Below are 23,117 nucleotides of genomic sequence, written 5' to 3' on the forward strand. Positions count from 1 at the left end.
AAATAGCAAACGAGCCTTTCAGAACCACCAGACAAATGAAGATCCTAGTGTCTTAGACAGCCCAGATTCAACAGAGGAGGATGACTTTCCAATACTACATGAAGAAGTGGAGACAGCTGCGAAATCACTCAAGAACAGAAAGGCTACAGGTATTGACAACATCCCAGCTGAACTGATGAAATTCGGAGGAGAAATAGCAATAGATGTACTCACCAAGATCTGCAACAAGATCTGGCAGACTGGTGAGTGGCCCTCCATGTGGACACAGTCACTAATCACCACTCTGCCAAAAAAAGGCAACCTGCAATTGTGTTAAAATTACTGGACCATAAGCTTAATTAGCCATCCTAACAAAGTGATGTTGAAAGTCATATTGAACAGATTGAAGCCGCAAGCAGAGAATATCATCGCTGAAGAACAGGCTGGCTTTTGTGCTGGAAGAAGTACCACAGAACAGATTTTCAACCCTCTTGTTCTATGTGAGAAGCTCTTACAACACCAGCAGGACATCTGCCACGTCTTTGTTGACTTCAAGAAGGCATTTGACAGAGTATGGCACGAAGCTCTCTGGGCAACCATGAAGAAGTTGGTCATAAGCTTATTCTTACCATTAAACAACTGTATGTCGAGGCCAACAGTGCAGTTCTCGTCAATGGCACAATAGGAGAGTGGTTTCGCACCACTGCTGGAGTCCGGCAAGGCTGCCTTCTTTCGCCCACAATGTTCAACATCTACTTGGAGCACATGATGATTGATGCCCTAGAAGATCATACACGCAGAGTCAGCATTGGGGGGCGAACAACCTCAAATCTTCGGTTCGCTGATGACATTGATGGCCTGGTAGGCAGCGAAGATGAACTTGCCAACTTTGTGAAACATTTGGATGAAAGCCTCCACAAAATATGGCAGGGAAATCAGTGCAGAGAAAACCAAGCCGATGACAAATAAACATGACGGGATCAGCTCACGTATCACTGTCTGTGGACAAGAGCTGGAGACAGTGAAACCGTTCAAGTATTTGGGGGCAATCACCACTGATGAAGGATCCAAGGCAGAAATTGGGGCAAGAACTGCGCAAACAGCAGCAACAGTGGCAAAGCTAAAGCCAATTTGGAGGAATAAAAACATCTCCCTGGAATCCAAACAAACTGCTGCACGCATTGGTCATCTCCATTTTTCTATGCGTGCAAGACATGGATCCTTCCAGCAGAACTTGAACGGAAAATACAGGTAGTAGAGATGAGATACTTCCGTAAAATCCCAAGCATCTCCTACTTCGACCACATCACTAATGAAGAGGTCCGCAACATCATCACCCAATGCGTTGTGTCATATGAAGACCTCCTGACGACTGTGAAGAAGCGCAAGCTGAAGTGGTACGGCCATGTAACAAGATCATCTGGCCTATCCAAGATCATCCTCCAAGGGACGGTACGGGGAAGAGAAGAAGAGGTAGCGAGAAGAAGAGATGGATTGACAACATAAGAGAGTGGACAGGAAGGGACTTCGCAGAGACTCAAGCGCTGACACACGATCGTCAGGGATGGAGACAATTGGTTGATTGCTCATCAGTGATGGTGCCCCAACGACCAATGCAGTTATGGGAGTGATGATGATGATGATATTATTCTCACAGCAAAGTGACTGACCTAGTATGTTATTTTACCAATTACAATTGGTTAATAACATAGGAAAAGCAGCTTGATTTATTTATTAACCAATCACACATGTTCTAATATCATGTGTTGCGAAGAGTAGACACATTAAAGCGCACTTGTGGCTCGAGCACCACAGCCCGAGCATCGCTGCGTTGAGAGGGGGAAACCCTTCTGCTGCCACCACTCTTCGGGAGCGAGCCAAAGGTGGCAAAAAGCGAGCTGGGACTCAGGACTGAATTAAGCTGGAGAAGAAGAGCTGTTTAGTTAGGAAGAGTATAACCTGGAGGGACAGGACAGAATAGGCTGAATACCAGGAAATCTTAACCGGGCAGGGACCACATTAAGCTGTGAATCCATCCTACAGGGAAGTAGGGGCTGCATTCATGGGCACCCAGTACAAGAGGAACCCCTGGCCCAGCCTTGTGGGGGAGAGGGGCCTGAACGGGGCTTCCCCAGCTCTCATTCCCACCTTCACTGACTGGTGGGTAGATCCCGCTGCCCAATGGTGCCAGGCTTACCTTGCCACACAACACAGAGCCAGTGGCTCCAGAGTGGGCAGGGCTTTCAGAACAGCTGAGCTCCCACAGGCTTGCTTCAGAACAGTGGAGATGCTGGAACTGAGCTTGCCTGAAAGCCTGGCCCTCTGCTGTACAAAGGAGAGCTGGCTGTGGGAACCTTGCTGACAGAGAGCCTCCAGGACTGTTCTAGTTCCCTTACCACCCCCCAGCCACTGGTGGACCATCGCTAGCTGCAGTGCCAACATGAAACTGCACAAACGGAATGCGTCCCCTTGCTGTGCTGCCCTCCAAGACCACCTCTACTCCCTTTTGCTTCCGGAGGGATGGTCACCCAGGTTAAATGAGTCAAGGTTCCTGGGCTGCTAGTGCACCAGATCAGGAGGTGCCAAGGGAACATGACTCGCAGACAGGTAGCTGCAATCTCTAGCTAAGGGATTTAGTGCTCAAAGAGGTTCAGAAGGGTCCTGAGAGCAGACCTCCTGGAGCATCAAGGGAGCTCCCCATGGTTTGGTCTGTAACCCTTCCTACATTCAGCTGTCCATCTAGGTGTTCAGCCCACCCTCAGGACCACAGAAGCTGAGCACCTGCTCCTAAGAGGGATTCTCTTTGCAAAGAAGTTGAGACACCCATGATGCCCAGTCAAGGAAAAGGTAATGGAGACAGACAGCAGCTCTTCCCCACCCAGAACTGCTCCGCAAGCCAGAGAAAAAGATTTCTTCCCCCTCCCCAAGACCTCAGGATTTCATAAGCCCAGCCCGCCTCTTCGCCAGCTGAGCCACAGGCTGGGTGACCTGTGGGAGCAGCGCAGGAGGCTGTCAGACAGTAAGAGCGAGCTGTCAGAGCTCCAGAACGAGCTGCTGAGAACTTCGTCTTGCTGGCAGTAGGCTCTGCCCCGGTTCTGTCCATCACGCCAGAGCAGAAATAGATTCTTGACTCACCTTCAGCAGCCTTGGTGTCCAAAGCCAGGGACACCCACTCCTTGTTCTGGCATAGCTGGCTGATGTACTCGAAAGTTAGCATGGTGCTAACGCAGGCCAGATCCCTGGGGTACAGCTGCAACAGGGACACAGGCTCAGTCTCGAACAAGCCTCAAGCGGAAGATGACCCAGAGCAGAGGAAGTCTGAAGACAGGAGACTTCACCCCAACCCTCCTGATCTCCCTTGTATCCACTCTCATCCCCTCCTTAACCTCTCTCTCCCCTCTGGCTCTTTCACTTACAATACTGTCATGTTTTAGTCTCTCTCATCTTGGAAGTCCACCTTTGACTCCACTTGCCACTCCAACTATTACCCCATCTTCCTTCCATCGCTGAAGGCACTATCTATAAATCGCTGACTGAGTTCCTCTCCTCCAATTCCACCCTAGACCCTCCAGTACAGCTTCTGCCCTTTGCACTCCAGGAAACCGCTTTTGATGAAGACTCCGTGACCTCTCCCTAACCAAAGCTTAGAACGAGTGCTCCGTCCTCACCCTCCTTGACCTATCAGCCACGCTCCTCTTGAACCGTTGGCCTCCCTTGGCTTCAGTGACCTCTCCTAACTCTCTAATCTCACCATCAGCATGTCCTTACGAGTCCTGCACCTTCCGGGGGGGGGCGGTACGGGGGGGTGTCCACAGGGCTCTGTCCTTGGTCCCCTTCTCTTCGCCCTCGACACCTTATCTCTGGGTAATTTCATCCACCTACACAAATTCAACAGCCATCTCTATGCTGATGACTCTCAGATCTATTTCTGCTCCAGACCGGTCTCCTTCTCTGTTGACCAGTATGTGCTGGCTAGCATATACACACACCCCTATCTCATATTATTACTAGGTATTATCCACACCATATATATATTAGTATCCATTAAACACAAATATTATAGCAATTGCATAGCGTAAATTGGCCTAATCTTAACTAGAATCCTGTTCACTTACATTAAGAATTCAACCGTGATTTCAACAATTTCCACCCCACAATCAACCTCAGCCTGGACCAGTCCACACAAGAGATCCACTTCCTGGACACTACAGTGCTAATAAGCAATGGTCACATAACCATCACCCTATACCGGAAACCTACTGACCGCTATACTTACCTACTTGCCTCCAGCTTTCATCCAGACCACACCACACGATCCATTGTCTACAACCAAGCTCTACGATACAACCGCATTTGCTCCAACCCCTCAGACAGAGGCAAACACCTACAAGATCTCTATCAAGCATTCTTACAACTACAATACCCACCTGCTGAAGCAAAGAAACAGATTGACAGAGCCAGAAGTCACCTACTACAGGATAGGCCCAACAAAGAAAATAACAGAACGCCACTAGCCGTCACCTTCAGCCCCCAACTAAAACCTCTCCAACGCATCATCAAGGATCTACAACCTATCCTGAAGGACGACCCATCACTCTCACAAATCTTGGGAGACTGGCCAGTCCTTGCCTACAGACAGCCCCCCAACCTGAAGCAAATACTCAATAGCAACCACACAACAAAAACACTAACCCAGGAACCTATCCTTGCAACAAAGCCCATTGCCAACTCTGTCCACATATCTATTCAGGGGACACCATCATAGGGCCTAATCACATCAGCCACACTATCAGAGGCTCGTTCACCTGCTCATCTACCAATGTGATATATGCCATCATGTGCCAGCAATGCCCCTCTGCCATGTACATTGGCCAAACTGGACAGTCTCTATGTAAAAGAATAAATGGACACAAATCAGATGTCAAGAATTATAACATTCAAAAACCAGTCGGAGAACACTTCAATCTCTCTGGTCACTCGATTACAGACCTAAAAGCGGCAATTCTTCAACAACAAAACTTCAAAAACAGACTCCAATGAGAGAATGCTGAATTGGAATTAATTTGCAAACTGGACACCATTATATTAGGCTTGAATAAAGACTGGGAGTGGATGGGTCATTACACAAAGTAAAACTATTTCCCCATGTTTCCCCCACTGTTCCTCAGACGTTCTTGTCAACTGCTGGAAATGGCCCACCTTGATCATCACGACAGAAGGTTTTTTTTTCCCTCTCCTGCTGGTAATTTTTTCCCTCACCTCACCTGATCACTCTCGTTACAGCGTGTATGGTAACACCCACTGTTTCATGCTCTCTGTGTATATAAAATCTCCCCACTGTATTTTCCACTGCATGCATCCGATGCAGTGAGCTGTAGCTCACAAAAGTTTATGCTCAAAAAAATTTGTTAGTCTCTAAGGTGCCACAAGTATTCCTTTTCTTATTAAGGATCCCATGACACCTTGCATTAGCTGAAGTAGATAGGAAGACTGTCAGGATCAAGACATAGGGGTGTTTTACCACAGCAACAGATAGGGAGTTACTCTCACAGGCTAGTACTGGAATGTCCCAAAGGAAGAGGACCAAATATCGGATTGTTCTTCCGTGGTACAAGCCTAGGAAGGTACCTTCAGGACCAGGACCTGGATTGCTAGGTTCCAGAATAACGATAAGGAAAGGACTTACAAACAGGGACAAACTGATGGGTGCATTACAGTGACATAAGCAAACGAGTAACTTGGAAAGTCACCCTATGAACACTACCAGCTGAAGTGCAGTTTTGGGAGCACACCTTCTGCATAAAGTGAACGTAAATGGCTCCTGAAGACTGGTATTGCATAGAACCTTTCCCCTTGTATATTATTACTGGCTCATAGCTAAGGCTAAGTTTTTGTCACGGATATTTTTAGTACAAGTCACGGACAGGTCATGGGCAATAATGAAAAATTTACGGAACCCCGTGACCTGTCCCTGACCTTTAGTAAAACGACCCATGATAAAATGGGTAGCCTGAGCAGCTCGGGGGGAGGTGGGCGGAGGGGGAGGAGGAGGGCTGGGATCTCCAGGGTCCCCCTCTGGTGACAGCTCCAAGTTGCGGTTGCCCAGAGCTCTGGGGTCCCCCCTGCCAGCCAGCGCTGGCTGATGCCACAGAGGTCTTTGGAAGTCACAGATTCCATGACCTCCGTGACTAAGCCTTACTCATAGCAATAAACCTGAATGACATTGGCTATTTGGTCTCTGAGTATCTTTCATAGTGAACCAAAGTGTGGTCAAGCAATTGTCCATACAATTTATCAACACGTCCAAACTAAAATCTTGGCCTGCCTCTCTGACATCTCATGGATGACTAGCCATCAGCTTCAGCTCAACCTGTCTAAAAAGCAGAGCTCTTAATCGCCCTCCTGCATCTCCTTTCTCAGTCACTGCGTACACCACCACCATCCTGCCCGTCACTCGGGCGTCGTCACCTTTGACTAAGACTCTCTTTAGGTCCTCACATCCGGCTATCTGTCTCTCCAATTCTTTCTCCACAGCATCTGTAAAATAGGGCCTTTCCTAGACACTCATGCAGCTAAAACACTCATCCAGGTGCTACTCACTTCACATCTTAATCACGGCAACATTCTCCTCCTGGCCATAACCAATGCAGCCTTCCCCGCTCGTACCCATTCAGAGTGCTGCCATAGAGATCATTTTCTTACCCTGTTTTGACCAAACTTCTTTCTTTGCAACCCTTCACCAGCTGCCCTTGCTCTACTGCATCAAATGTAAGCTACTTGCTTTCACTTTCTCTCTCTCGTTCATGATTATGGTGTCCACTCCTGCCTCTCACCATCCCGTGAGGCCAGCCTCCCTCACCCACTTGGCACATGTTCAAACAAACACCTTTGTGCCTTTCTCCCATGCTGCCCCTCACACTTGGGAGGAGCATCCCATAAACATCTGCAAAGCTGCCTCACTACCCTCCTTCAAATCTCCCTTGATGATTTATCCTCACGCCTAGGAGCCCTAGTTATGGGCTGTGCTAAGCAGTGCACAGGCAGAACAAAGACAGCCCCTGTGCCAGAAAGCTTTTAGTCGGAGCATGAGAGAGATGGGTACAGGCAGACTGGGGAGCACACAGAGAAAGTGAAACCCTATTGGTCACCATGATGGGCAGTGAGTTCAGCACACCAGCAGTCAGTTGTCATAGTTCTGTGGGTATCCCAGCAAAGGAGAGTTTTGAAAAGGACCACCAGGTAGCTTTGACCTCCCCAGGTCTCCTTGGCCATGATGCCCAGAAAAGACCTGACAACAGCAAGGCCGCGGGTGTGCTGAGACCGGAGCCCATCCTGCTGAGCAATACTGTCCCATTGTTTCCCTGCACTTCGCTGTCAGTCTGACTCATCTAAGGTCCCACACTTAGAAGATTTTGGTCTGTATTTGCATGGGGCCTGGCCCAATGGGGGCCTGGCACGTGACTGGGCTCACCATCCCCACCCGCCCTTGGAGACTCACGGCTTTGGGGATCTTCTGGTAGGGCAGCCCTTGGAGATACCTCCAGTTCTCAGCAGTGCTGCAGATGTGGCCACTCTGTGGTTCCACCCAGCACTCAGTGACCAGGTTCAGCTCGGTATCCACTTCAATGGCCTCCACCTCTGTGTCATTGTCGTCATCTGTAGAGAAGCTGGAGAACAGCGTACGTGGGGTGAGCGTCCTGCACAACCAGGTGTTTGCTCAGGCCTCTCCACCGTACTGCACCAAGGGCTGCCTGGGCTCCAGACACCCCCCCCGGGCAGCACCACTCGCCTACCCCTGCAGCACCTCCCGCCTCCAGAGAGTGGGCATCAATGGCTAGCCCACCCCCGCAGCAGGCCATGCCCAGCGAGGCACAAGGGCACTGCAGCTCCAAGCAGTCAGAGCCCAACAGCTGCCAAGGGTGCGCTAGGTATGGCCCTCCCCATACCCACACGCTGCTGGACAGGCCCGAGGCCAGGAGCCAGAGGGCTGGCTCTCAGTGCTACCTGGGAGGCTGACCCCCGACCTCACCTGTCCTTGGTGGAGGTGGAGTGCGGCGGGAAGAGGACATACTGGACGATGCAAGTGTGCTTCTCTCTGCTGATGCTGTCACCACTGGAGGAGTCACTCTGTGGCCAAGATGCTGCATGAGCCTGACTGGCACCAACAGCACCAATGCGTGCCTACCCCCTGCCTCCACCAAACCCTTCTGCCCCGTCACCGTGCCCCCCAAAACACAGCCCACTGCTGGACCAGCACCAACAGCACCAATGCGTGCCTACCCCCTCCTCCACTAAATCCCTCTGCCCCGTCACTGTGCTCCCAAAACACAGCCCACTGCTGGACCAGCACCAACAGCACCAATGCGTGCCTACCCCCTGCCTCCACTAAATCCCTCTGCCCCGTCACTGTGCCCCCAAAACACAGCCCACTGCTGGACCGGCACCAACAGCACCAATGCGTGCCTACCGCCTGCCTCCACCAAACCCTTCTGCCCCATCACCGTGCCCCCAAAACACAGCCCACTGCTGGACCGGCACCAACAGCACCAACGCGTGCCTACCCCCTGCCTCCACTAAATCCCTCTGCCCCGTCACTGTGCCCCCAAAACACAGCCCACTGCCATATCAGTCTCCTGTCACCACTCCCCAAATCCTTCTGACCCACTTCCTCATGCCCCCTGCAACAGCTCACCCACAAGTCCCTCTGCTCCCAACCCCATACCCCCAAATCCCCTGCGACACAGCCTACCACACCCCTATGCCCCCATCCCCACACTTCCCCCAACACAGCACACCCCCAAATTCCCCCACCTCCCCCAACACACCTCACCCTCCCATGGCAGGGAAGTGGAGAGGGAGCCTGCACCTTTACAGCAGAGAGCCCCCCAGGGCTCCATGGGACCTTTCAGCCCCAGGGCTGGGGATATGACAGAAGCCGCTGAGCCCCAGAGAAGTGAATGGGTCTCCCCACACTCGTTCCCATGGTGTCTCAGAGAGTGTCCCCCCCTTGGAGGGGCTGGGTGGGGCAGGGACAGGACTCACCCGTATGGGCAGCTCCAGCACCATATTGATAATTCCGTCTCCACTGGATGCAAAATGGAAGCCCTCTGACAAACGGATCCTGGGCAGCACCAGAGAAAAGCCCTGGGAGATGAGCAACTCCTCCACTCCGCTCTCCCCCCGACCACCACCACAGGAGCCCCTCAGCCACAGGAACTCCCCAGGGCACCCCCACAGGGACTGGGTCTGAGCCAGTCCCGACACACCGGGAGTAGCTTGGCATGTTACACAGACACGGCCCAGACAGAAGCAGAGGCCAGGCCATGGTGCCATGCTCCAGGAGACGCCTCCTGCGCCCTCACGCCAGGGAACTCACTCTCCCTTAGCTGGTGGCAGCAGGACTCGGTGAACCCTCCAGGCCCAGTGGTTCTGGCAGCTGCTCACAGAATCAGAGCCGTGCTGAGATGGGTTATGGGAGCCCAGACCAGCCTCAGACCATCCGGCCCTGCCCTGGGGTCTGCACCTTCGGAAAGGGCAGCTCCCCACCAGCCAGCTCCCTGCCCCGCTCAGTCATGACACTTACTCGGTGAGCGTGGACAGGAGCTGGGCTACAGCTGTGATGGGCACGGCTGGGACGAGCCCCGACTGGATGCACCAGATCCAGCGCTGGTGGTAGAAGTAGCGGGAGAGCGAAGCCAGAGTGGAGGAGGCAGTACGGTTGGCCACCATGGTGAGGGGGCCAGACACAGGGGGGTGCTCCAGGGTGAGGATGAAGGGAGCCCGGTAGTCGGAAGGCAGCTTCTCATACCTAGAAGGGTGGAAGGGAGAACGACCAGCCAAGAGGGAAGGGTCCCCAGACAAGGCCTGCACTTCTGGCTGACTGGCCTGATCCTGGATCTAACTCCCCAGGGGCAACAGCAGGAAGGCTAGGACCTGCTCCACTTCGGTGATCCTCTCTTCCCCTGTGCTCTGGCCAGGTTCGAATTCTCCAGCGCAGCACTGATTCCGAGCCCTGCGACTCGCAGCCACTCCTAGGCCATGGCCACAGCTCTGTCAGGGAACATGCCCGCTGAACCTACCCCAACGGCACAGGCTCTCCAGCCGCACCAGCCTTCCACGGGCCCCTCCTCGGGTGCAGGGCTAATCCTCAGCGCTTCCCCTCCCGCTCGACTACTAAGCGAGAGGAGCCCTGGAAGCCTGTTGCCCCTCTGCCCCACCAGCCCACCACCACTACCTGATCAGGAGCTTCTCCAGCGGCTTGTGCAGCACGACAAGGCAGGGCCTGTCCGAGAGGGCTGGTGGGGCCCCAGCCACGGGTGGGGACTTCGAGGGAGAGCTGCTGCCAAAAGTTTTCCTCTTCACTTTGGGAGTCGCCTCTTTGCTCTGGACCCTGTGGGGGAAGCGCAGCTGCAGGATCCGATCCTGTAACTCCTCCACTATCTGCAGGACAGAGGCAAAAGGAACCCTGAGCAGCTCTATTTAGGGATCACAGGGGGTCTACAGTGCAGACTACACCCAGGTTCCGACTGCCATTCGAGCCCAAGCCCCCTTTCCATCCACGAACAGATCAGGCGGACCCAGGTTGGCAGGCACTCGGAGCCTGGGGCCTAGGACCTGCGAGGGGAGAGAGTCAGACCTGGAGTCAGCCACAGCGCGGGCTGAAGCCCACGTGTTCTGCAGCACGGCTGCAAGTCAAGCCACAATCAGAAGGGCTGCGCAGCACGGTGTGGATGTGTTCGCCCACCTGAGGGAGCCAGGCCCAGCCAGGGCAAACCCAGAGGTACAATGAAGCATGGACGCTCAAGCAGGGCTTGGAAACCCAGGGCTTGGGCTTAGCTACGTCCTTGCTGCCTGTTGCAGAGACAAGCAACCCGAGGTGAGCAGCTAGTGCAGGGCCTTGCCAGAGGGCGAACGTGACCCTGGGATGCACAGACAGGAGCAGCGAACAGGGAGGTGACATTACTTCTGCATGTGAAATTGGTGGGGCTTATACTGGAATACAGAATCCTGTTCTGGGTCCACATTTTAAAATGGACATTGAAGATTGGAGAGGGGGCAGAAAAGAGCCACAAATTGCTCTTAGGGCTGGAGAAATGCTTTATAGTGACAGGCTTAAAGAGCTCAAGCTGTTCAACTATCAAAGAGGAGACTGCAAGGTGACTGGATTGCAGTGACAAGTACTTCCCAGGAGAGAAAACACCCAGTACCAAACGGCTCTTTAACTTGGGACAGGAACCACCAATGGCTGGTGGCTGAAGCCAGACAAATAAGGCAGAATTGTTTTTCGATCCATGAGGGTGACTAACCCCTGGAACAGTCTGCTGAGGGAGGAGATGGACTCTCCAGCTGGAGGCCTTTCTGCAAGAGATGCTTTAGCCAAACAAGTTACTGGGCTCAGCACAGGGGTGGCTGGATGAAGTGTAATGGTCTGTGTCACACAAGATGAGCACAATGGTCCTTTCTGGCCTTAAACTCTATGAATCAACCGCCCCTTCCCCACTCCTGATCAACAAACAGCTCTGCTCTGTGGAGAGAGGCAGCAGGGGAACTACTCCCTACTCTTGCCCCATTCTGGATCTGCAGGAACCTCATTACACAGGCACTGCCAGATGGGTCCAGACCAAAGATCTGCCTAGCTCAGTGTCCTGGCTCCAACAGCTGCAGACAAGGTACAAAAACCCCGCTGCAGCATGTGGATAGTCTGCCCCCATACTAGTCTCCTCCTGATTTCTAATAGTTACAGGTTGGGTTAAGCCCCAAAGAGCAAGGTTTTCATCCCTTCCGATATTCTTTTTTAGGGTATTCTGTACCCATGTAAAGGCCCTACCCCACTTTGAATCTTGTTAAGTTCTCACCTCAGAAACTTGCTGTGACTTCCACAGTCAAATTTCCTTTTATGTTTTCAATTTGCCACTTTTCATCCTCATTGAATGTGCCTTATCCTGGTGTTAGCAGACTAAACAGCACTCCCAACTGCTCTTCTCTAGTCCACTCCTTTCAGAGACTTTTATTAAGTCACCTGCTGCGCTGTCTGGTCTGCCACATCTGCAGGGAGTTTCACTTCTCTCTGCCTCCTTTCCTTTCCAGACCACTAAAGGACACAGGACCTATTACAGATCCTGGGGTGCCACGATGAAAACTGAACATATCATCCCACTGTTTCCTGTCTCCTTCACAGATCCTGATCCCCCACTTTGCCTCTCAGCCCATGACATCTTAGCTTCTTAGTAGCCTCTTGCCAGGGACTTTGTCAAAATCTAAATTATGTTAACTAGTTTGCTCTTCTATCCACTACTTTATTAACACTCGAATTCTAATAGCGCAGTGAGTCATGGTTTTCCTCTGCACAAATCAAGCTAGTTAGAGCAAATCATATAATCTTCAGGTGTTTTATTATACTATTTTTAATCATCATTTTGACTTGTTTAGCAGGCACAGATGTGAGGCTTACTGGTCTGCAATTCCCTGGATCACCCTTGGAGCCTCTTTAAAATACAGATGCAATATCTTGCCACCTTCCAAATCTCTGCTACAGCAGCTGCATTTTAAATTCATTTGTCCCAAATCCCAAAAAGCTGCCTGGTCAAGGTGTCAGCTCTGTAAATACGTCCACCTGCTTCTTCTCCATGCCTGCCCCACACGCCTCGCAGGCTGCTCACTTTGTTCCCACTGCCCCACAGCGTTCTCCCTCAGACTCACCTGGTTCCTGGCCTGGGCAGGCGTCCCAATGGGGAACCCTAGCCGGAGAACCATGCAGGGAGCTTTGGAGATGATCCGCACCACATAGAATGAGGAAGGAGCTGGATCCTCAGAGCTGGAAGAGGAGTTAGTCACTGACTGGGCAGCAGGGAGAATGGTCTAACCAGGCAGCATGGCCTTGGCAGAGCTCTTGCTGCTCTGGAGCCCAATGCAGAGTGGATGCTCCTTCCCCAGCTGCGAGGTCAGAGAGTTTCCTGCTTTGGGCGAGCTGCAAGCTGGGTTTGGAGTCATTCAGTGATTTCCACTGCAAATGGGCAGCAGAGACAGAACCAGCGCTGGGGTCAGCCAGGAGGAGCCAAGCAGGCCCTGCTAGCAGGGATCAGCCTGGACTATTTCCATTGCACAGCACAAGAGGAGTGCAGACAGCTGCTGAGTCAGATGCACTCCAGGCCCCCAACAAGAGAGGACAGAGTACTGCCGTGGGGGTTACAGCTGAAAGGCTTCCTGGCAAGAGGAGGGGCTGTCTTATGCAGATGGGGCAGAAAGGGGGCCAGGAGCAGAGAGGGGAAGAGGGCTCTGGCAGCGCACAGAAGGGGGGGAATGTGGCACACCTGAATGGCAGTTCCAATAGCCCATCAGCCATGGTGTTAGTGTGCAAAAGGAACCCTGACTCCTTCCCCACCCCTGCCAGGCTCTCTATGGAGCACAGCGGAAGCAGCACCCTGCAGTACAAGGAGCCTCTCACCTGGGCATCAGTTTGACATAGGAGTAGCCTTCCACCAGCACAAAGCTGCTCCAGTCCCGCAGCAGGGAGGTGAGCGCTGAGTGGGAGATGCGGCACTGGATGGTGCTGTACCGGCCATTGTTGCCTGGTGTGTGCAGGTGCTTTGGGACGGGTCTGTGGAACACACCAGCGAGTCACTAGCCCAGCCCTCCTGTCTGCTCCCAGCATGGCCCAAGAAGGGCCCCTGCAGAGCCCCTGGCCCACTCACCCTCCCTCACGAGCCTGGGCAGGATCAACCTGCCCCCACCCCATACACACACACACAAAACGGCTGCCACCAACTCCTCTCCTGCTGTGCTGTCTGGCTCTGCCACCTCTACAGGGAGTTCCACTGTCACAGGAATCCTGCTCTCCCCCTAGGCTGATCTGCTACCTCCCCTTCTGTACAACAGAGACAGCATTACCTACCTGCTTCCCAGGGACCTAAGGGGTAAGCCTTTGATCAGGGCTGGGGATTAGCCACACTGATCCTAACAGGGCGCCCTCCGCTCCTTGGCTTCAGATGATGTCAGGGTGGGCAGCAAGCCAGCTGCTGACTGCACTGTGTCCATATGAGCCAATGGAGCTTCGCAGTCGCCTGCCATAATGTCAGGACATCCGGAGTGAGATTCCCAACTGGCCCCGCTCCTGGAGGCTCCGGCTCTCCAGAGGTTCCTGGCCCTGGGCTCTGCCTGAGGCGGGAATCAGAGCAGACTCCTGCAGTGTTTTACGGAAATGAGGGCCATTGTGAACTGGCAGCCCCTTTCTCAGCAGGGCACAACAGGCTGTACCTGTCCTTTGATACCCCTGGAAGAGGCCACAGCCCCACTATACTGAGCCCTGGGCTACACCAGAGTTAGGCTGACGTAAGGCAGCTTATGCTGCCCTATGTAAGCATCTACACTAAAATGTCGCTCCCGCTGACGTAACTCGCCCACTACGTGACTTAACTCCACCTCCGCAAGAGGCTTAGGTCAGCGTAGTTAGGTCGACCCAGTGTCAGCGTAGACACTGCCTTGCTTACATCAACCATTGCCGCCTTTCAGAAGCCGTCCCATGATGCCCCACACTGACTGTACAATCGGTGCAAGTGCTCCTGGGCAGGAGACGCACCACTGACACACGGCGCGTAGCGTGGACATGCACAAGTGATTCAATTCCTGCGGCGCTGTACATCCATATAACTTAGGGTGACCTAATTTTGTCGTGTAGACACACCCAGAGCTTCCCCAGCCCGCAGGGAGGCCTACTGAGCCACAGGGTGAAATTCCAACTGGGAGGCCCACAGGAGACCCTGCAATCAGATTCTCCAGCAGAGACAAACCCCGAGGGCACCCAACACTCCCAGGAGCTGCCTCTCTTCCCCCCTCCCGCTCCAGCCGGGATGCCTTCCCAGCCTGCAGAGGGTTAATGCACAAACAGCAGGGTCTCCTCCGGCTGATAGGCCTTCCCATACCTGAGAGCCAAGCCTATTGCCACCTGCGCTGTGCAGAAGCAGCCACCTTCCCAGGGCCCTGCTGTGCACTGAGTAATCCTGCATAGCCCCCTTCCGTCAGCGAGGCAGCTCCTGCAGACTCTGGCTGCAAGGCCAGGCTCCCGCTGTCCCTAGGGCTGCTTTCCTACCCCCTGCGACTCACCCAGGTCATGGCTGCCCTAGCCCCACCATGGACGTACGTGTCATGCTCCAGCATGAGGACAATCCGATGCATGTGCAGCCACCGCTGCCAGAAATTAGCATCCATGGAGAGAATGGGCTTCCAGTAGGAGGCAAACTGTGAATGGCTGCAGTCAGAGCCACTGTGCTGCAGGGACAGCACCTGAGAAACAGAGAGAAAGAGCGGGGGTTACAGAGGTCAGCAGCAAGCTGTTGGTTTCCCCAAGGAGAAGGTCCAAGCCTCCCTGGAGTCTGAGCCACGCAGGCACCTGGCAGGCGGGCTGAAGAGCATTACATTGTCTCTGGGGAGAAATAATGCTTTGAGCAGCGTAACTGAGCGATGCAGCCCCTGACAGCCAGTATGGGCTTCCACACAGATGGGAAGGTATCCCTAGACGCACCACGGCAGGCTGAGCCTGCGACACTCCTGCCCTCTCTAGTTGGAGTGCACCTGGCGCACACACTGCATGCTTGCTGGAGAACACTCTGCACATTGCCTAGAATGGGAAACCTGCTATTCACCCCAGGGACTTTCCAGGAGCAGCTGCTGGAGCAGACACCCTAAGCTGGCACCCTGGAGTGCATAATGCTCGGGAAAGGACATCAGGGAAGGGCCGGTTCACACAGCATCACGCGGAAGTGGAGCCGTGCAACTGTTAGCAAGGAGAACAGCCTGTGGGCCGTCCCTGTGAGGCACAGTTACCACAGCAGCCACCCGCATGGATCAGCCATCTGACACCAGGATTCAGAACAGAAGGGCACCTGCTCCCAGGGCTCTCAGGAAAGGGGGAGGTGGCATACCGGGGTGGTGGAGCCTGGTGGGATGTAGAAAAGTGGCACTCCGTTCTTAGTGCTCTCAGGGATGGTGAAGTGCTCTGGAACGGTGTCAAAAGACTGCAGGTGAACTAGCATCTGATCGGTCTGGTTGATGCTGCAAGACAAAAGCTACTGTTAACTCTCCAGGGCGCTCCCAGCCAATCGAGCATTCAGAGCTGTGCTGTAAGGCCAGCTGGGGGCATGTCCTTGGGGGAAGGAGGATTTCCCCATGCCCGGCAAAGGACACACTAGAGGGAACCCGAAAGCAGCAGCCCACCCCCCAGGCGAGAGAGCTCAGCAACAGCAAGGAAAGTTAGGAAAGGGCTCGGCCAAGTCCTTCCCTCACAGGTACAGCAGGCAGGGAACAACTGCGCAGAACAGGGGTAGATGCCTCTGCAGAGCTCGGGAACACTGGGCAGATGCCCACAAGTCATCTGGGATCGGCCACACACCCCACCTACCTGAGAATCACCCACAACTCTGACCTTCAGAGCAAGGCAGCATTGCAGGGTGGTGCCAACCTCACTGGGCACACATCCCCTGCTCACTGCCCAGCTCCTCCCAATGCCTGGGGTCTGGTTAGAGACAGCAAACAGACCGGGGAACGCAGCACTGTCAGCCCTGGGAATCCTACTGCCTAGGACACAAAAGTCAGTTCAAGTCCCTCTTCCCAATCGTGTCACCACAACTGGTGTTCCTCTTCAGGCCACCCCCACTGGGGGGCTCAGGTGAGCAGGGAAAGGGGGTGCAGAGGCATCCTGGAGCCAGCAGGTACTGGAGTCAGACTATGAGAGCGGCAGGGAATGGCCAGGCTCACCTCTGCAGCGTGTTCCAGAAGCGACGGATCACTGTAGTGCGGTACAGGCTGGTGATAGGCTTCCTCATGGTGCAGCTGATATCATGCAGGATGTCATAGCTGCCCTCCATTGTCACCTCCACCCAGGTACTGCGCTTGGAGGGGTCCAGGGGCCATCCCGCCACAGCCAGGTATTCTATCCGCATGTTGTGTTTCCACAGCAAGACCAGCTTCACCTCCAGCTGGGAGCCGCCTGCGTGGGGGGAGAGCAGGGCAGTGAGGGGCTGCGGTCAAGCTCATCCCCCACGCCATGACCCAGCAGCATCACCTCTTGCCCCCAGACGCAAGCGTCACCTGACATGGGGCCCCTGAACAGGTACGATGATTCCCAGAATCCTTTGGGTGGGATGGTCCCTCTGCTCCATGGGGTCAGGGCTGAACTCAGCACCCCCAACCTGCCCTAAGCACAATGCACCCAGGCTCTGCTCTGACTCCCCAGTGATGGGGACTCCACAACACCCCCCAGCAACTTGTTCTGGCAGCTGGGTGGGCCATCCAGCTAAATGAGCCCCCTCCTACTTACCCCGGCCTTTCCCTTCAGCCACCACGGCCTGTTCTGGACCCCACAGCACGGGAGCACAAGTGGGCCCAGGCCCACTCAAATACCACTCTGAACTGGCAGAGGCCACTCTGCCCTGTACACGTGTCTTCCTACCCCCAAACTGGGGAACTGTTTTGAAAGGCACACACTGCTGTGTGCGTGTCACAGACATGCACCTGGCCTTTGTAATGAGAGGCCAGTTCCTAGGGCAGGCTCAGACCTGCCAAGCAGAGCTCTGTCTCCTGCACAAATGAGCTTTCCCCTTGTGAAGGAAGTTCCATGGTGCCAGAGGAGCAGAGTGGTCAGCCAGAGGCTTCATCCTGGAGCTTTGGGCTCTCAGACATGCTGGGCTAGGCCATGGAGCACTATGCACACTAGGACCAAGACCCTGCCCCTAACTCAGCAGTCTATAGGCAGCCAATGCAGAGTGTACGACAGATGTGGTTTGCTCACGGTATCCCGTCATGGTGAGGAGACACGCTGCGGCACTCGGTACCAGCTGGAGTTCCCTGAGGGCTGACAGCCTTCATGTCACTCTGGTCCCATCTCTCCCCAGACATGCCTGCCCCAAAGTGAACAAGCCAGCCTGCCCCATGGGCTGTTCTCCAAAGTCCTTCAGCTCTTTGGGGCCTGCTCCAAGCGCTCCATTCCCTCACTTGCCAGAGTGATGGCAGCGCCCAAGGCGGGCCTAGCTGGGCCAGGGGAGCAGAACACCCATCCCACACATTAGCCTATGGATGCAGCCCAATCGAACGGGTCATCGCACTGCCGACTCATTCGCTCACTCCCCCGCTAGGTCCTCCGTGCTGCACTGCTAGCAGGGCTTCTCAAACCTTTCCTCGGCGAGTGGCTGGAGATGCTAAGCCACCGGTCAGAAGCCAATCATCTCAACCAGACCTGATGCAGTGCTGCCTGCCTGAGTCTGCAGCCAGCCTCAGTTTCCTCCGCACAGAGCTACCCAGAGCAAGAGTGACATTAACTAGACTCTGGTCAGCAGCAGAGCAGCTGCCCAGAACCACACCCACAGCAGTGACACCAATGAGAAAGAGTCTGGTCAGCTGCATTCTGCTGCTGCCTAATAGTGAGGCATCCTTCTCCTTTGCGGAGCCTGTGCTGATTACACCGTCAGGTCCAATTTTCCAACCATTTTATAATTCTATTTTAAAAATTGTTGTTCCAACTAATTTACATAGTGCTAGTTTACATGCCAGAATTCCCAGGAACATCCTACGGGATGCAGATACATTTGCTGCCCTCTGAGCCTCTGGTATAGGTGTAGATTTTAAATAATAGATTGCAATTTTTTGTTAGCTCATATACTTCATTCTGAAGCTCTTTCAGTACACCGTCTGGCCCAGGTGACTTGTCTACTTTTGATACTTCAGGCCCTGACAGTGCTTCATCTTTACTGTCCAAGAAGAGCAGGTATCTCCCCAACATCTTCTGAGCTGAAGACTGATGCAAAGAAATAATTCAACTTTTCTGCTATGTCCTTATCCTCCTCAACTGCTCCCTTGACACCCGACTAGGCAAGCAGACACAATGATTCTCCTGCAGGCATCCTGTCTCTGCATATGCAAACGATTTCTTGCTATTTGTGTTTGGCAGTCTGCTCTTCAAAAGTCCTGTTCTCACCCTAGTTTCCGCTGTACATTTCTCCTGCTGGAATTTATGCTTCTTTACTTAGCTTCACTAAAGCAAGATTTCCATTTTCTCTTTCTCTCTCTCTCTCTAGGTAGCACCAGGTACATTTATGGTGCTACTGAAATCCTGCCCATGTTATCATTTCTGCAGCCACTCACCTGGCTCTGCTGCAGCCACTGCTGTGCTGGCAGGAGTGCAGGCAGCTTAGGTAACGTAAATACAGCGCTACCTGCTGGCAGCCACTCTCTTTGCATCAAGTGCTACTATTTGCACCTTCCTAGTCTGCAGCCTTGGTTCAGTACTTGTGCCCATATCAGACCTTGCACCGATGTCACCTATGGGGCACCCCCTCACCCTGTAGCTGCTCCCCATCTCTGAACTGTGGGTACCTCCATACTGTGAGACAGGATTTGCCTAGCAGGCACACAAGCACCATGCAACTGCACAGGGCAATCCTGTGCATGTGCCATGGAGAACAAGGTTCTTCCTCAAGGCCATGGTTTCCTGTCCTCACCCCACCGAGGCTGGCCAGACTAAGGCTGTGTAACTGGGAATGGAGCCCCAAGTCACAGAACGGCATGGCGCAGGCAGGTCACCTTTGGTGATGTTGACCTCCCGGATGCTGTAGCCCTCACGCAGCCGGACAGAGACTATGCTCACGAGGTCTGCATGCACCTCCTTCTCAGTGTGCTTCTTCCTCCTCATGGCCAGAGCCGGGTTGCTGCTCGCGGACACCAGGTGCTCGTTGAACAGTCTGTGCTGGGACACTGCAAACAACAACAGGCACATGGGTCACGCAGCTCCTCCACTCCCCAGCCTGCAGCAGGAGCCCAAGGCACTTGGGGAGTGGAGCTGTGGGACCCCTCCCTCCCAGTGAGCAGTACATCCCTCCAGGCTCGCTCAGGAAGGGGCAGGAGAGGCCTGCTGGTGCAGAGGAGCTATGTAACAGGGTGGGGGCCCAGCTTGAGCACATGATGTGACAGGCGTGATAATCAGGAGCAGCACAGCAGGGTTATGCATTTAATCAGACAGGAATGGCAAGGCCGCTGCACTAATCCAGCTGCAAGCTTCTCAGGCAGGGATCCATTTCCCCTTGTCCCTAGGGAGTCTCATGCCTACCCCAGGTGCTGTATAATGACCAGTTAGCAGGGCCCTGACAGCCTTCGCTGCAAGGTTTAACAACTAACAGCTTTTAAACAGCATCAGATGCCCACAGCACCTCTCCCTGCTTCCTTCAGGCCACACCCCCTCTGAACCAGCATGAGGAATCTCAACCACCCCCACAGACAGCAGGCACTTTCCAAGAACTGCTGATGCTTCCGAGCCTTAAGGCCAATTTTCAGTAGACGCAAACTGTCATGCCTCCCCCCGGCATCCTCAGTGGCAGCACCCACATGCTGGCATTGTGGCCATTTCTCTGGGGACCATAACCTTGTAAGCCAAGTTCCCATGTGCAGACATGGTCTGGATGTGCTCTGCAGAGCGCAGCCAACCAGGTCAGCGTTCAGAGAGCCTCCATGTGCAAAGGGGCCAGTAAGCGTTTCCTCACCCTCACTGTACTCCCGTGGCAGGAGGGATTGTGCTCAGGCTTCCACACACAATCCCCTTTGGGCACAGATCAAGTCTGGCTGGGTAAGCAAGCTGAGAGCAGGGGGCAGAAAGGCACGCTAGCACCCAACTCCCCAGCTAATGCTCCCTAAAGCACCATGCCCCAGGAAGGGAGCCACAGAGATTCCGCTCCAGCATCCAGTAGCGTTCAGAGCCTCGAGGCGGCCTAGAATTCTGCGGGCCTTGACCACATGCTCTGATCCACTGAGCAGCATGCTTGTTAAGCTGTCCTCCCCAGACCCGAGCTCTCAGGGCTGCTGGAGAAAAGAGGACCACTCCCTTGCCTAGTGTGCACTTCAGTAGGTAGGAGGGGCTGGAAAAAGGCTCTCCCCACTGCCTCCCTCACCCACTGCTATTGGCAACAACCAGGAAAGGGAAGGGGACATTGATGTATCCAGTCCCCACTGCACGAAGGAATTCCAGGCCCCCCATCCGACAGAGCAGGACATACATGCTCTCCTCACCACAGTAATACTCTGGGTTCAGGGACTCCCCAGTGCGCAGAAAGGAGTACAGCAGGAAGGCCTTGTGATACACATTCAGGTCGAGGCTTAAGGGATCCAGCTCAGGGCAGGTGGACAGGTACGCACCAAAAGTTGCCATGGCAATAAATTTCATCAGTTCCACGTTGGGGACGTGGCCGAAGCTGCAGTCATATGAGTAGACTCCGCCCACCTGAGAAGGAGCAGGAAAGAGATCCATGTGAGACAGAGCAAAGGAGGGGAGAGGAGAGAGACAAGCACAGGTAAGCTCCACTCCATCCTGCTAGGGGTGAGTGAGTATCAAACCCATTGACCCCAAACAGGGAGAGCGCATACCAGCACACACAGCACGGTGCCCCCGCTGGGGGTCAGCGCCCCTGTCCTGGATTGGCATCCCCATCCCCACTCCCCACCAGAGGTTAGCATCTCTCCATCCCCACCCCTAGCCCCAGACTGGCATACCTACAGACATAGTGCAGCACCCCACCCCCACCCTCCGCCTCAGATTGGCATACCAGCATACACGGTGCAGTCTGCAGTGCCCTCGCCGCCCCCACCCCAGGCATACCTGCACAAAGGAGCAGGCCACAGTGCTATTCCGCAGCTGGTTGAGCAGAGTCTCACACACAGCCACATCCGGGACGCTGGTCACACCATCTGTGATTATGATGATACCTGGGGGTAACAAGGCACCATTTCAGAGCACCATCCCCCATTTGTGATCAGACTCCCCACCCTACGCCCCCAGGGCACTCGCTGACTATTTGCATTACCACACCACAATGGGATCATGAAATGCTGCAACCCAGAGCTGCTGCCCTGAAGCCTTGCCCTTCCTCCATCTGAAGGGCCCAACATGACTCCTTGAGCATGCCCACCCTGAGTCCAGGGCTAGAGGGATACAGACTTCCAGGCCAGGCTCCCTGAAGCCCAGGAGGTGGAACTAACCTGCACTGGAGTTGGAAGGCAACAGCTGCAGTGCTAAGATCCCCTGTCGGATCATGCTGACAAGGCCAATGTCAGCAGTGACCATGGAGACACCCGGCTTCCTTCCAGAGGGTTCCTGTGTGGCACAAGAACTCTCCTGGCTGAGGAGTGACAAATCTACCTAGCAACAAGAAACCAACGAGATGCCATCAGCCACACTCTGACCCTGTTCCACTCACCCTGGAGTCTAACAGCCCCATACATTACCCCAGCCCTATGATTTACCCGGTCCTATGCTAACCTTTAATCTTCCAGCCCTTCTCAATCCCCTTAATGTGGCATTCCCCTGAGCTCTCACTCCTACTGGCCCCTGAGAATAAGGTTTCCATCTTATGGAGTTATATACCCAATATTCTGTCTGAGCAGAGCCTAGGCTTACTAGATCTCCCCATGGGGTGAGCAGAGGAGGTGATGCTGGGGCCACTAGACGTCTGCAGTCAGCACTAGGAGATGTATGGCTACACTGCAATTAGACCTGACAGCTGACTTGGTCTAGTGGGGCTCAGGCTGTGGGGCTGTTTCATTGCAGTGTACACTTCTGGATTCGGGCTGCAGCCCAAATAGGGTCCCAGAGCTCGGACTGACAACCCAGCCGGGAAGTCTACACTGCAAGGAAACAGCTGCACAGCCCAAACGCCAGTCAGCTGGCACAGGCCAGCCGCGGGTGTCTAACTGCAATGTGGACAGACCCTAACTCCTTCAATCTAGTGCAAGCTGCAGCTGTGCGACATCGCTCACCGCGCAGACCGAGGTCTCTCTTGCCGGGCATCTAAGAAAGGTAGGTCTCTTTTGCTCTGTCTCGGGCACTGATCCTGGAGGCGCTCTGAGGACTTGGGTCGTAAACAAATGTGTACCTATGTGCTTAGATCTGTACAAGCAGAACAAGTCCTGTTACAAAGACTGATACAAATGCTGTCCAGTCTTTCCCGTCATTTGCCCAAAGGCTATTGTGGGTGAAAGAGGGTGTGTGGTCCTGGGGTACATAAATATTCGTCATGTAAAACCAAGAGCAGCCCTGGGCCCTTCTGGTCTGGGATGGTGTGGGACAGCTCTGCCAGCCTCATCCCATATAACTATTATTTTGTACT

General features: G+C 54.0%; 1 protein-coding gene across 1 annotated transcript in view; it reads right to left on the reverse strand.

Moving 5' to 3' along the window:
- The window catches only part of SZT2 (SZT2 subunit of KICSTOR complex), a 70,605-nt gene that overhangs the window by 43,027 nt on the left and 4,461 nt on the right, over window positions 1-23,117 (reverse strand). The window contains exons 6-20 of the mRNA XM_074961936.1: window positions 21,991-22,150; window positions 21,611-21,717; window positions 21,025-21,235; window positions 19,549-19,719; window positions 16,729-16,960; window positions 15,897-16,026; window positions 15,116-15,258; window positions 13,424-13,576; window positions 12,679-12,793; window positions 10,214-10,419; window positions 9,563-9,787; window positions 9,022-9,100; window positions 8,009-8,106; window positions 7,478-7,646; window positions 3,115-3,229 (exon numbers count right to left, since the gene is read on the reverse strand). Coding sequence (XP_074818037.1) covers window positions 3,115-3,229; window positions 7,478-7,646; window positions 8,009-8,106; window positions 9,022-9,100; window positions 9,563-9,787; window positions 10,214-10,419; window positions 12,679-12,793; window positions 13,424-13,576; window positions 15,116-15,258; window positions 15,897-16,026; window positions 16,729-16,960; window positions 19,549-19,719; window positions 21,025-21,235; window positions 21,611-21,717; window positions 21,991-22,150 — 2,314 coding nt within the window. The remainder of the gene's footprint in view (window positions 1-3,114; window positions 3,230-7,477; window positions 7,647-8,008; window positions 8,107-9,021; window positions 9,101-9,562; window positions 9,788-10,213; window positions 10,420-12,678; window positions 12,794-13,423; window positions 13,577-15,115; window positions 15,259-15,896; window positions 16,027-16,728; window positions 16,961-19,548; window positions 19,720-21,024; window positions 21,236-21,610; window positions 21,718-21,990; window positions 22,151-23,117) is intronic.

This window comes from Natator depressus, chromosome 8, assembly GCF_965152275.1.
Source record: "Natator depressus isolate rNatDep1 chromosome 8, rNatDep2.hap1, whole genome shotgun sequence".
NCBI classification, from domain to species: Eukaryota; Metazoa; Chordata; order Testudines; family Cheloniidae; genus Natator; species Natator depressus.